This window comes from Tetranychus urticae, chromosome 2 (genome assembly GCF_039701765.1).
Source record: "Tetranychus urticae isolate SD_2017Ah chromosome 2, NJAU_TeUrti_SD_1.0, whole genome shotgun sequence".
Taxonomy (NCBI): Eukaryota; Metazoa; Arthropoda; class Arachnida; order Trombidiformes; family Tetranychidae; genus Tetranychus; species Tetranychus urticae.
The window spans coordinates 8,738,202-8,752,761 of record NC_142959.1 but is presented as its reverse complement, the minus strand read 5'-3'; the positions used below and the strand labels follow the sequence as shown (position 1 = coordinate 8,752,761).

General features: G+C 31.4%; 4 protein-coding genes across 4 annotated transcripts in view; 1 reads left to right on the top strand and 3 right to left on the bottom strand.

Annotated features, from left to right (window-relative positions):
- LOC107367985 (uncharacterized) overlaps positions 1 to 9,428 on the bottom strand; it is a 50,838-nt gene extending 41,410 nt beyond the window's left edge. Inside the window, exon 1 of the mRNA XM_015935761.3 lies at positions 9,184 to 9,428. Within this exon, the coding sequence (XP_015791247.1) occupies positions 9,184 to 9,277 (94 nt within the window). The 5' untranslated portion in view covers positions 9,278 to 9,428. The remainder of the gene's footprint in view (positions 1 to 9,183) is intronic.
- A 111-nt stretch (positions 9,429 to 9,539) lies between these two features.
- On the bottom strand, positions 9,540 to 11,295 carry LOC107367963 (uncharacterized). Its single transcript, XM_015935735.3, has one exon. The coding sequence runs from the start codon at positions 10,726 to 10,728 to the stop codon at positions 9,769 to 9,771; it is 960 nt and encodes a 319-aa protein (XP_015791221.1). The 5' UTR covers positions 10,729 to 11,295; the 3' UTR covers positions 9,540 to 9,768.
- Positions 11,296 to 11,406: 111 nt separating this feature from the next.
- On the top strand, positions 11,407 to 12,438 carry LOC107367964 (uncharacterized). Its single transcript, XM_015935736.3, has 2 exons — positions 11,407 to 11,524; positions 11,613 to 12,438. The coding sequence occupies exons 1-2, from the start codon at positions 11,493 to 11,495 to the stop codon at positions 12,349 to 12,351; spliced, it is 771 nt and encodes a 256-aa protein (XP_015791222.1). The 5' UTR covers positions 11,407 to 11,492; the 3' UTR covers positions 12,352 to 12,438.
- On the bottom strand, positions 12,311 to 14,513 carry LOC107367962 (ubiquinone biosynthesis protein COQ8, mitochondrial). Its single transcript, XM_015935734.3, has 3 exons — positions 13,884 to 14,513; positions 13,084 to 13,776; positions 12,311 to 13,005 (listed from the first exon to the last, which is right to left on the bottom strand). Exons 1-3 carry the CDS (start codon positions 14,452 to 14,454, stop codon positions 12,410 to 12,412), a joined length of 1,860 nt encoding a protein of 619 aa, XP_015791220.1. The 5' UTR covers positions 14,455 to 14,513; the 3' UTR covers positions 12,311 to 12,409.
- Between the last annotated feature and the right edge of the window lie 47 nt (positions 14,514 to 14,560).

Here is a 14,560-nt window from a genome sequence, read left to right as displayed (position 1 = left end):
AATTGCAAATCAACTGGGATCGCCTTAAAATAGATTTAAAAGTAACGTCAAGACATTTACATTGATCTTTCCAATTCCTTACTAATCGTGTTTTGTCAGTTTAACTTTATTTCAAAAAGTTGAAGATACAATCAGAATCTATTGACTTAAATTGTGAAAACACTAAAAATGTTTCATTTCATAATTCAATGAGAAAAATCCTCAATCGAAAGAAAAATTTTCCCATTTACCTTCATCTAAAGGTTACTTTTCCAAGTCAATTTTCAGTTCGATCTTGAATTGTTTGCATTTTTATCTTATTTTTAAATGTTTTCATATGTAATTGTTGATTGGTTGATATATTGACTCGTGTCCAGAGTGCAATGGAACTGTTGAGATGATTGGAAAATATTGAAAAAACTAATTTGCTGTTCAATTAGCAGCTTGTCAAATTGGTGTTTATTTAACGTGTAAAGATTGAAGAGCTGATTTCAAGGATTGCCATTTCAACAGCTAACACCATCAACTATCAGTTAACCAACGGTTAGCAAGTGCAACAATAACAAGCAAAAGAAAGATGGATTGAGTAAAAAAAACATTTCTGGTTGTGTGTCTAAGAATTGGAATGTCATTAGGAAAAGCCATTATCGATTTGTTTACACTTTTCTCATTTTCAATGAAGACACAAAACGATGAACAAGAGTCTATCTGTTTCTGTAAATATTATGATGCTCTTAAATATTTACTTATATTCGTGAAACGTGAAAACGATTGTTAATCGTAAATAACTATAATATTGATCTGTCAAACTCGACAAAAGGCTAATAACCTGATGTACAAAATTTTGCACTTTTTGCTTGTTACTGAAGCAACAGATGATGAGACTAACCTGTTAAATGATTATCTATGTAAATGGGAAAAACTTTTTCTCCTCTCTTCATAAATGCAATAATATTGTGTTGATGGACAAGCATGAACAATAAGATAAACTGAGATTCGTAACTCAGGAAATAAATGATTCTGTTTCTGATGATCATATTAATGATGAAACAAAACAGTTCTGTGTGTTTGGTTCATTGAGGGTTCACCATCAATCAACGCAAGTCAATGGAAGAACCTTTGGTGAAAGATGATGAAAACTCGAATGGAAATCGAGATGAAAAAGATTGACCTCATTTTTTGGACAGTTTCAATTTCATCTTTTCCACAATTCAATGAAAGTAAATTAATAAAAATGATTGTTTTTCTTTGTGTTGACAGGCAAATGCAAAATGATATTAAACATTGAACAGTTACAGTTGAATGTTTAGCGTTTTTTTTTCTTCTTCACCCAGAAATGAAATGTTTTCTTGAAGGGAAAAATGTTGATGAACTTTAAACATGCAAACCTGCAGTTGTTCAATGTTTCATTGACATTGCTTGTTCATTGACAAACTTTCATGATAATTAACTTGAAACTTTCTTCTTTCATCAAAATTCGTGTTTACATAATCATCATCATTTTGTTTCAAACTATTATTTACCTTTAATCAGTTGCAAATGGATAATCATGTTTAACAATAATTGATGGAAACTGATTATTTAAACATGATTTGATTCACATTGGCATCAACCTGGCAACTCAACTAACCTTTAAAATTGCTTTTTAATGCTTTTTCACCATTCTATTGATTTTACATTTTATTTGGATTACAATGATTTCAAAGGTTTAATCGTCTTCGAGTTTTCAGTCAAATTGAAAGGTCAAGTTAATCAGATTAGAAATTGTGGTTTTTTGCTGTTTGATTGATTGTCCATTTATGACAAAGTGACTTACTGACACCTCATGATAACTGAAAAGACAGTTTTTATCAAATCAATGGTCAGATTATCACAAATCTCGGATAAGCAGGTATTAGAGCTCTTTTGTTCACTCAATGATATCACAAAATCAATGTAAATGTTTCGTTTTTTGGTCAATTTAGATGTCTGGACGTTTGAGAAAAGTTTTTGTGATAATTTTGCCTTGAATTTAGCTTCTGATCACAGCTTGATGCTCATGTCAAAGTCAACTGCAAGTCACTTTTTGTACAACTTTTAGTTACTGGTTTTATGGGTTCAACGATTTCTTTAGACTTTTTTGATTTTGTCAATTCTGAAACAAAGATAACTGTTAGTTGAAACTCTTTATGTTCAATCGAAAATTTTGCTTCGTTTTTGTTCGATTCTGTTGGTTTTGATTTCTTTCTAATAAACTTTTCGTAAGGTGTTAGGAGATGAGATGGAAGAACTCGATTGAAGATTGAATTTTATCACGAAAACTGTGATGAAAAGTGAAGCTTTTCAAGTTATTGTTATTGTTGAGAAAAGAGTCTCGACTTTGAAAGTTTCAGTTTTGAATGCAAAGTCTAAAGTCGTTGTAAAAGTAACAATGTAAAGACTAGAATTTCCAAGTAACTTGCAGATAATTCATGTGGAATGCCAAACGGAATCATGTTTATATCATTGTTATCAAGCAAATTCATATCTTTTCAGAGTCGAAAATAAATTGAGAAAAAGAGAGAAGAATTATGAAAGATGGAAAAATGTGAGTTATTTGGAAAATCTGACCAGATAAGAAGTCTAAAATTTTCCCTCATTTGGTGTTTAATCACGGGTGAATATTCAAAAGACTAATGAGACGAAGAAAGTGAATTATTGATACAAAAAGAGTGAAAGGAAATTGAAATGAAAAACGGATACAAGAATCGAAATGATGACGATACATGAAAAGTTACAAGAGTAAACCTGAAATTGATAAACTCTAATTGGATTAAGCTGTGAATAGTTTCAACAGCAATCAGTGAGTCAGTTTTACTGTTACTCTGTTGATCCAAAGTCAACCCAATGGCTACTATCCTCATCTTGCTGTTCATCCTTAATTGGCTTAACTCTCTTTTATAATTATCTGATTGCCTAGCAAATCCTGGTTCAATTTATTCACGTTATTATAATCAGATTAGCCTTTTTTGTGTCCAACAGTAAGTCTCCCTCCTTCTGTATTAATAGTTAAATGACCAAGCAAAGTCTGTTGATGACCCGAACAAAACAAATACGAAACCAACCAACAACAAGAAGAAAAAAAACCTTAAAGCAAATGATGATGATGAAAGGATGGGAAGAGTAAAGTAGCTTGTTATCAATATTACAATGGGTCAAGTGAAATGGTTGTTAGTAAGCAATTGATGGTCAGTTTTAAACACCCTTTTCCACATTATTCATCAACAATAAAACAGCTTCATTGACTGTTAATTTGATTTTCGTCTTTACAGGCAAATTCATTCAATCACAACAAGGAACAACAAACATGGACATTTCCCTGGAATCACCATTCCTCATCATTTCCATCATCTTCATCAAGCTTTGTTAAAATAACACTTGAGTTACTATTGAAGGATTGCTCAAGGGAAAATAATGGTTACCATGAAATGGCAATGATTATCCAATTAGTGGATCAACAAATGATTTAACTTGAATAATTAATAACAATTTGAAAAGAAAATATCATTTTATTAAGTTGATCAAATTCAATTAATGGACTCTCCGATAATCATGTTAAGAGTTGGTCGAAAGGAGAAAAAGTAAATTCATAAATGATTATCACTTTTATTGCTACTTTGCATTGATAGCTCATCTCTTGAACCAATTGTTATTCATTATTATTCACAATTATCATTAACAGTTCATTTTGCAATTTGATTATCACAATCACAAATGATCACAATTTTGATTGAATCAACTTTAAATTGAACAATTTGATTGTCAAGAGTAAACAAATTTCGAGTTAGACTTTGTGAATCTCGTAAATTAGATAACATTACAATTTGTTTATGAATCTTAAATGAAGGTTAACCTCAGTTATCATGGTACAGGTGAATATTGACTTAGCATTTGTAATTAATTTGCATTCCAATCTCAATTAGAATCAACTGTCAGTCTGAGCCTACATTTGCATGGTTATCAACACCATGATTGCTTCTCGTGCTTCTCTAATAGATATTATTTGAAAGAATATTTTTCTTCTTCTTTTTTCTTGTTCATCAAAAATCTGAGCTTCACCAAGCATACAAGTCAAGACGATGAACGAAAGCAAAGAAATGTAAAAGCAAACTCTCAAAGGAATTTGAAATTCAAATTCATGTTCAACTCCATATCAGTTTGAATTATATTGAATGCACAATATTTTGATTGATCTAAAGTTTCATTCCTTTTAAATATGTAATCGTTTAACCATAATGTTGTTGGTAACATTTGCTTTATTCAAAGAGAAGAAGAAGGAAAAAAAAGTTTTTCCAGGTTCACTAAGTTAAAGGTAACTGCAATTTGTCTAAATGTCAGCAAATTTTTAGAGAAAAAACAAATTCATTCAAATCATGCAATATTGTCTATTCCTATTTACATTCAATTGGAAAGTTTTGTTCAACAAATGAGCAAATAATTTCAACAACAACCAGCAAAGAATGGCAAAACTTGTAAATTGATGATTCAATTGTGAAGATAACATATTGAATCAAGATCAATTAGAGATTGGAAAAGATCTGAACTCATGAATACTTTATGAGCCGAATTTCACTATTTCCAGAACGTGCTGAACTTTTATGTCTTTTTTAAATCTTTTAATGTTCATCTTTAAGTTGTAATCTTGATGAGTTAACATTCAATTATGAAATGATTTAAGTCTTTAATTGAGAATCAAAAGTTGAAAGAAATGATTTGAAAAAAGTAAATGAAAAATATTTTAAAATGTTGATCAACTTTGAGTTTAAATCACTTGATAATCAGATGTAAAAGGGTTGAAATTAATGAACATTTTTATTAGCACAAATTATCAATTTAAATTTGACTCAATTTCAAGGGCAATTAACTTGAAAGGATAAACTTTTGATCAACAGAATTGAAAATTTCAGAAGCTTCAACAGTTACATTGAAATGTAGGAATAAACGTAAATTTGCTTTTCTCTTCATGAGTCGGATGTTTCAAGGAAACCTAATTATTTGGAAAGAGAAATGGTGAATTAACAAGTTCCACAGTCTTGAGTCTTTATCATTATCATCTTGAACTTTTTTTTGTTGTTCCTTTTTTTGTCTTTAAACTTTCCATTGTAACAAAGGACAAGAGAAATGATGGAAAAAAAGATTCTCAAGAAAAACTGATGACAACAATATACAGAGTTATTCTGAGAAAATTTGTGTTAATACATGATAAAAGGATAAGTTTAAAGCTCAAGGATCAATAACTTTTGCTATTCAACTTTGTATTGTTTACAATTCATGTACAGGGTAACCCTTATTCATGATTAATTTCATTTCTGTTTCTCTAGGAAAACCACAAAAACTGAACAAAAGCAACAATCTTTTTGTAACAGATAATGTTTAATTTGCTTGAAATGACTTGCAACACTGGCAAGTGTAAATTGTGTTTCATCAAAAACACAAGTGAAAACTAACAATTGCTTGAAACAGAGTTGACCTAATTTTGGACATTAATCATGAGAACAACATTTAGTTTACACAGAATTAACCCTTTATCCATTGTGTTTACTCAGGAATCAACAGAAATCATGTAAATGAATAAACTTTCAAAATAATTTAAAGCTGATTCGAGTTGAAAAGTTGAATTTTGTTAACCAATAACAACTTCAGATAATCCGTTGACTCTCAATATCTTTGAAAAGCTCAATGATGCGATCATAAAAAAAGTTTCATTTTCAAAGTTAATCAATTCGATTAGTTGATGAAAGAATTTCCAACAAATCCTTAAAATTCATGATTCATTGAATTAACGAAAAAATTGATAATTTTCTAGACTTTCCACAGTTTGGATTGAGTCGCCTTCTTAAAGAGCTCAATTTTTCATCAAATTTTCATTCACAAAACAGTCGATCAAACAGATTCTTAGAAATAAAATAATCAAAGATAATTCCATATATAATTTTCCTGATTTTTCTAATTTCCAATAAACTTGTTTCACTAATTTCAAGCAAAATAATGATCGCAATAAATATTGAGCATAAAAAAAGCACATGAAAGGAGAAACTGGAAATGCTTTGCAACAGTTGATTAACATTCATCATTAATTTTACAATTAATGTACTCAAGTCACTGTATTCACAATTATGCATATTGATTTAGATTAGATAATGTTAAAGTAGTAAAAAAAGACAAAAAAAACAAAGTTAATTGCCGTTGATGTTGATGTTGAATGGATGAGTGAACTTTAAAGCGTATGTTGAACCGTCAAAATGGATGCAAAATGTTGTTTTTGTTTGATAAGTAAAATGGTAAAAAAAAGAAAGACTCAAGTATCATGAAGGTAAAGATATTGGTCAATTGGAATGGTCAGAAGTAGATGAAAGTAGACAAATTGTAATGATTAAAAGGTTGACTTGACTTCCTCTGATTACAATGCAATGGAACCCGGAGAAAGAGCAAAATGACAAAATTAAAAGCGGATGTTGATGATAATTTCCGTTTTACTAACTAGGTAAGTAACTTTCAACCTTTTCTGGTAACTTGTTGTGAACCAAAGTCTCTTTACCTTTACAACTTGTTCAAAGTTTTCATCGTTCAAGAAGAAGAAGAAGAAGAAGAAGAAAGTTTCTGGATAATCTTTTTATCTGTCAATCTGAATGAGAATATTGTAAAAAGGTTGGAAAAGTTGGAAACTTTGAAAAATTACCTTTTCATAATTATTCATTTTGACTCAAGAAACAATTGAACATGAAGCAAATTCTGGTAAAGAAGGAGAAGAAAAAGTTCTAGTGAAAAGTTCGTGACAAGTTATTGTAAAAATATTAATATCACTGTTGAGACAACAAAGTGAACAATTTATCAATGTTGCTCTTGTCAGCGAATTAAAAGCAGATTAATTAACTTAACCTAACCTTAAATTTGAACAATCAAGATTGGGAAGAAATGTTCAATGTTTATCTTCATCATGTTAATGATTCCATTTTCACCTTAATCTTAATCATCTTCTCAACATTACCTTTTCTCATCTTCCTTTGTCATCTAACGTTATCACAACTCAACTGGTCTCATTTGAAAGTCAACATTGGCAAATTAATTAACTTGATAATCGCCTTTTTACATAATAATAATCACACCCAAAAACTCGGTGAAAACCAATCCTGTTAGTTGATTGTTTATCTTGTATTTTCTTGACAGATTCAGTGTGTGTTTCCTATTCCTATCAACACCGCCCATGTTATCCAGTTAAACTGAGGACAGCAATCAATCTCATCTTCCAATGTAATCAATAGTTAAATTGTTGCCCATCATATTTACACCTTTACTTGCTGTACAATTGATCATCAGATAAATGTAACATTTTTCACTATATTGTTCATTAATTATGAATGTTTTTCATCCAACAAAGTTGATTGATAAGGTTGCCTTTTTCATTACATTTATGATTAACAATTTCATTCTCATTTACTTTGGTAATTAAATTTTTACTTAAATCTGTTTTAATATTCATTAATAGCATTTCCATCCAATTCTGAACATTCATCAAAAAAGCTGATAAAGTTCAAGATTAACTTGAAGATGAAGGTAAAGTGTAACTAAATATTAAATTGATAACTAATGAATGAAAGATGCGGGTAACTTTTGTTTTTTTTGCACTGTTTCGTTTGTTATGGTTAACCCAATATTTGACAATCAATTTAATCATTTATACATTCTTATTTCATGATGAAATCAGTAACTCTATTCCTTATTCGCTCTCAAGATTTTCATCTCTTCACACAACTTGCTTTCTCATCATCTTATCCTTCATCACTCTGTGTCCACTTTTCCGAGTTTCAAGCTTTTCTTTGTTTTCCCTTTAAATGCAATCTCAGGGTAAAATTGTTCATCTTTTTAATCAATCAATGATTATCTTTGTTCAAAGTGTAAAGTGAATTAAAATTTTCCAGAAATTAAGGCAAATCTCATTAAGGTCCACAAGGGCCGCTTGATACTTATCATGTCATCTTTTTCATCTTTTGCTTTCCTTTCTTTGCACCATCATCTTTTCATCCTTTTCACACTGAAACAACTGTGAATGGAGAATCAAGGTTTCTCTCCTTCAGAAGGTAAGATAATTAATTTGAAAGCATCTCTGGAAACGATTATTTACGCTCTTCAAGTTGATTCACATTTATATTAACCGTGTTTGTCCCTCTCACACAATGATCATCAAAAGCCAGTCTGTGACCCTTCATAATCAAGTTAATAACTTGCTCTCACCCGGGCGGGGTTTCAGTGGTAATAGTAACTTCGCTTGGCCAGTTACTCTGTATAATCAGGAAAGGACAAAAAAACAATATCAAAAGTCTTTCATCAATTTCAATGAGAAATTAATCCAACTTGAAATTGTCTTTGCTTATTCAAGGTTAATTCATGTTCACAATCAACAGACTAATGAAAAGATATTTTTTCATCAACTGAACATGTAAACCGAATCAACAAGTTTTCTTGTCTCTCTCTCTCTGTAACTTAATTGTTGCATTTGGCTAAATTGACTTCTTTTTTTTCCTTCCTTCAACTTACCAAGTTTATTGAAATATTAATACAACAATTTACCTTTGAAATGATCAACTCAAGTATATGATTGAAACGGAAAATTGTTTCAATGAGATGACTGAAAATGTTTAATGGAACTTTTAAAGATTCTTGATTCACTGTGATTATCTTGATGATGATGTTTGTTTTTGATCACGATGATTGAGGGTTAAATTGAGTCAAGTCCGGCTTAAATACACAAACTAACGTTAAATGCTATTCTTTTGTCAAATTTTTGGATAATTTTCTTTGGATCAAAAGGTTTATTGTTTTTTATGTTTCTTGTTGTTCTTGTAAATCATGATCAGGATAAGTGAAGCATGGAAAACAATTGAGCAAATAACAAATCAAGTAGCAGGTTATGCAAGTAATCAGTTTGAAAATGGTTATCCATTTTGCTACCATGTTTAAAGTGTAATTGTATTTACCATTGAACCGGCCTTTGAACATGTTTTTGTTTTACCAGTCAATTTCATGTGACGACTTTAGATTCATTAGATGATTGACTTTAAATCACAATTTAATCAGCTTTGAAATTATCTGTAAAACTTTTCACTCAATTTTCGCCTTTCAATGAACACTGTTAATTTATCCATTCACTTTTAGCTGTCAAATGAAAGTGAGAAAGTTGATACTTACATAATTGAAAAATAGATATCATGAATGAATAAAAGAATGAAATGATGAATAAATCCATTTTGAAAAGTGATTGACGGATGGTGATTGATAACATTAAATTAGTTGATTACACTTGATATTCGCTGTCAGTTTAGATCAGTACATAAAACACTAGAAACGTGAAAAAAAGGTCCTCATTAAAGATGAAACTTTTCTTGTTGATGTTGTTCACCGTTAAAAGTTACTCTTGACACTAAGCAACTTGATTTGTAACTAAAATCATTTTACCTCAAAAAATTGAGTTTTCATCTTTGCTTATGTGTGTGTGCTGTTATCTTGTGGTGAAAATGTTTACTAACAAGTAGTTGTAAGTAGTCTTTTTTGGTTAATTTATAAATGCAAAATTTTAATTAATCAACATTTAAATATGACAAATTTGATAGAAAGTTAATGAAAATATAAAAATAAACAAGACATGGCCATGAAAATCATACAAATGAAAGAAAATGAAATTAATATGAATATAACAAAAGTTTTGCAAAAATTGTTTTGTTTTGCAGTTTTGCATGAAATATTTGGACATTCATGAATGGGTGTTGGATAAATTCACAAAATTGATTGGCCACTGTTCAATAGGGCTTGAGATTTGAGTAAAGCATTTCTGAGTCGATTGCTGGGTTTATTTTCAGGGCAATATCTTATAGTGTGCGCCTGAGGCCCTCCTCCATTGTGGCAAATTGGACAGTCATAGGCGAACAAAATGGGGCAAACAACACGGCCTAATGTATCTTTTAGGACATGACTCTGATAGAAACTAACAGGTTGACCATTGTTTTTACAGAAAACGCATTCAACACAAGATCCACGGCGAGATTTTCTTCTACTGGTATTATGATTGGACACAGGTGTCGGTGGAACGTTCATTGGAATTGATTGAATAGCAGTCTCTTGACGAGCCTTTAATTTCCTGGTAAATTCTGGACTTGATTTGCTGAATGGGGTACCAATAGGGTCAATTGATCCATTTGAGCCAAAAGATGAAGAAGATGAAAGATAATTTAGTTTAAGATAAGACGTAGATTGCTGATTATCCAAATAGAGTCTCAGAAATTGAGCCAGTAATGTATCTTGTGGAATAAGTAAATTTGATTCAACACGATTTACAGGTGAATTCTCGAGCTTAGCACTTGGTTTATTTTCAGGACAATATCGTACAGTGTGAGCCTGAGGGCCACCTCCATTATGGCAAATTGGACAGTCATAGGCAAACAAAATGGGACAAACAACACGGCCTAATGTATCTTTAAGGGTATGGCTTTGATAGAAATTAACAGGTTGGCCATTGTTTTTACAGAAAACGCATTCAACACAAGATCCACGGCGAGATTTCCTTTTACTGGTATTATGATTGGACACTAATGTTGGTGGAACGTTCATTGGAATTGATTGAATAGCAGGATCCGGGTGAGATTTTAATTTCCTGGTTAATTCTGAGCTTGATTTGCTCAATGGGGTACCAATAGGGCCAAAAGATGATGAAGATGAAAAGGGATTGAAAAACGCCATCAAAAAAAAGCTTAAAACAAACAGGTAACAAAATAGAAAAACTTTAATAATGATGAAGAAGCAGGTTGTAACACGGTCATTGGGTGATTATTTTCTATTCGACAAAACACATGATTGCACAGTTCAAAATAAAGTCAGTTTAAGGCTACAGTGGAAATAAAGATAAGTCGAGGAACACTGGAGCATTGAAATTCAATGTTGATTAACAATTTATTCAGTTAAAATTGCAATTATATTGAGCTAATAAACTGTTTCGAATCTTTGGCGTCAAGTAAACATCAACAATGATTAACAGGTTTCATCTTTCAAATCTTTTACATGTAAATTCTCACGAGATCAATCATAAGATTTTACTCAAGTTCAATCTACAATCAGACTTTATTGTTTGCAAATATTGTTTGCATTTAGCCTAATTGTATAAAAAATTATCTTGAATCATGTAAATACGAGCGAAATTTGATTTAAATTTGAAATAAATTACTTTGCTAACAATTGTTGAGTTTTTATAATTAAAATTTTGATTTTAATCAATTATTTGAGCACAATTTAAAAACCCAACACAAAACTCTAGGAAGAGCAAGTTGCAAAGGGTTTTAAAAGGTAAACATAGATGGCGCAGATGTTCACCGTAAGCATTGACCAATCAGAGAGCGAGCAGATTTCAGTTCAAATCAGAATAAAGCGTTTTTTAAAACAGCAAACCTCGTAATTACTATTTTTCACCTTTTCGGCATCTTTTAATCCGACAACTTTTCTGATAAAGAATGATGAGGACAATTGTTAATAATTTTTCTGGGTAAGTCAATTTTCATTAAATTTACTTGAACATTTTATGGTTTCATTTTCATGACATTTTCTTCTTTTTTTTCTTGTTTATCTTTCAGATTTATCACTTTTTTATTGCATTTTTGCACCATTGCAAAGTCAATTTACCTGTGTATAATGTCCCTGATATGTGATATGATGGTACGTAAAAAAATTGTGATGGAACATGATAAGACTGTGATGGAGCATGAAAAAACTGTGATGGAACCTTCGCAAGTGTCTCAAAAATATTGGTACTTGGAAAATGTTCTCAAACTTGAAGAAGAAATTAATCGAAATATTGAAATAATCAGCAAAGTTGCCGAAGCAGCTGAAGAAGATGATGATATTCGCATGGTTACAAGTATTGAATTGAGTAAGTCAAAAATGTTGAAAAAGGGCAAACTCAAGATGTTTCGTGATCTTTGTCTGGTCGCTCTTAAAGAGATCCCTCCAATTGAAGGAGACAAAGAAGTAACGATTGATGACCTTGATGGTTTCTGGTGTTTGCTCAGCATCGAATCAGAAAAACACCGGCAATCGGTCACGGAGATATTGAAACCAAGATCCATTAGTGACAAAGAAAAAGTGAACATAGTGAACCAAAGTGAACAAAGCCAGAACAAAGTGAACAAAGCTCAATGTGAACCATCCATACTAGCAGAAAAGCAAGCAGCTAGGCAAGCAGCCATCAAAGTTAAAAAGACAAATATCGATGAACGAAATCGAAAATACATGGAAAGAATGAAAAAATTAAAAGAAAAGAAAGCCAAGCCTGTGCTAGACAAAGAAAATTTTAATCCAAACCAAATCAGCTAGTGATTTTCAACTAATATTCATATTTCAATTGTACAATAAATACATCATAAACATTGCACTATTCAAGTGTTAAATATTTCTCATAAATATCTTCGAATAATTCTTTACAATTAATTACGGCCTTTAACTTAGTGCACAATAAGAATACACCCGATGTTTTCCGATGTAAAGAGTAAGTTTCTTCAGGCGGTGGGGTGAGTCTATGTTGTAGCATAACGGGTATAAGTTCATTTATACGACGAGTTGTGTCCTGAGCACCAAAATCATAATCACCTTCAGTAGCAAAAGCTTGTCCTAAAATCATTACTGCATCAACATGAGCTTTCTCCATAATTTTTGATTCATATCCAGTCAGGAAACCTAAATTAATTGAAGAGCGCAAAACACCTTCACGGTCCTGTAAAGCAGCAGCATGAATAATTTTCATGTAATTATCAACAAACTCTTTAGAGAACTCTCGAGTTGCTCCAAAATCAAGCAAATTTATAGTATCGGTAGAAGGATCATAAAAAAAGTTTGACCAATTGGGATCCGTTTGCATGTACCGGAAGATGAACACCTCTCTAAGACACAGTCGAAGAAGTCGTCGAGCAACCGAATTGCGTACTTCTTGAGTAATCTCAGGCATATCAGCCAATTTATCGACAGGAATACCTAATAGAAATTCAAAAACAAACAATAAATGAGTTGCCAATTGAACATAAGTAAATAAATTGATGCATTAAAACATACCATGAATCAATTCAGAAGTAAAAACTTTTTTGGTTGATAGTTCGTCGATTACTTTAGGAACATAAAATCCTTCCTCTTCAAAGTAAGGTTCCATTAATTCGCGAAACTTTTTTGTACATATAGCTTCTCTCTCGTAGTCAACTTCCCACATTAACTCTTTCCGTCCAACTTTTACGATAGTGTCGATAAAAAGTCCATCAGGTAAAACATTCCAAAGGTTTAAAATTGAGACTAAATTTTTAATATCACTATCAATGCTTTCAGCTACTCCAGGATATTGAATTTTCATTGCAGCTACAGTTCCGTCTTTGAGAGTAACTCTATGAACTTGACCAATAGATGCAGCTGCAAATGGCTTAGTGTCCATATGTTGCAATTTTTCTTTCCAACTGTCACCAAACTCAGTATATAAAACTTGCTCCATTTGTTTAGAAGGCATAAAATCAGCAGCTTGGCGAACCCTTTCAAAGATTGCTTGCAATTGAGGATCGATCATAGAACTGTCTTGTAAGCTCAACATCTGTCCGATCTTGAGACCAGCCCCACGAGTTTTACACAAAGTATCAACAATTTTCTGGGCCATCTCTTCAGAAATTAAATTGCCAGGTTTTGAGCTTAGAGTTTCATCCTCGAATCTTAATTTTTTCTTAGTTATTTGCTTGAGAGCACCATAGCCTAAACTTGCAGCAAGTCCTATGCAAATAGATTAAATTAGAATGAGATTGAGATAGAATTAGATACAAAACAGTTATTTAATGAAAAATGAGTTAATCAAAGATAAAATCAAAGTGTCAAGTTACCTCCAAAAGAAACCAAACGTGATATTCTAGATGAAGGAACTTTACTTTCCTTGGATTTGTTACTTAGAGATTGAGTCTCTGGTAATTTTATGTTCAATCTCTTATCTGCTGGAAGTTTAAGTGGTTTGAGTTTAGATCTCTGAACATTTATTTCGACGGTTTTGTCGCCTTTTATATCAGCTGAAGATTCATTAGAATTATTTACAGTGCTATTTGATTCATTTAAATCAGGCAAATGGTTGCTTGTTGTTTTGTTGGTCAATTCTAGAACGGGATTTCCATTAACATTCAAACCGATTTTAGCAAATTTTTCAATTCCTTTGACTACACTTGTTCCTTTACCAATGAGTTCACTCAACTTCGGCGGTTTGGGTAGATTATTTGATTGAGGCAAGACTTCATTTAACTTTGAACTTGCCTCAAAGGCATTGTTAGTAACACGATTTTGAAGTACCCAAAGAAGGTGACGAGGAACATCTTCATTCCCTCGTAAGCCAAGAATTATTTTCAGTGATTGATTACTATTTTTAAGAAAATATAGAAACACTTGATTATTCTTATTAAAAGACATTAGATAATTGATGAACAACACAAATACAAAAAAAACATAAACATTGAAACAAAATGTAAACAAAAGACCAAATCAATCGATATATCGATATCTTCTCATGAGCAGA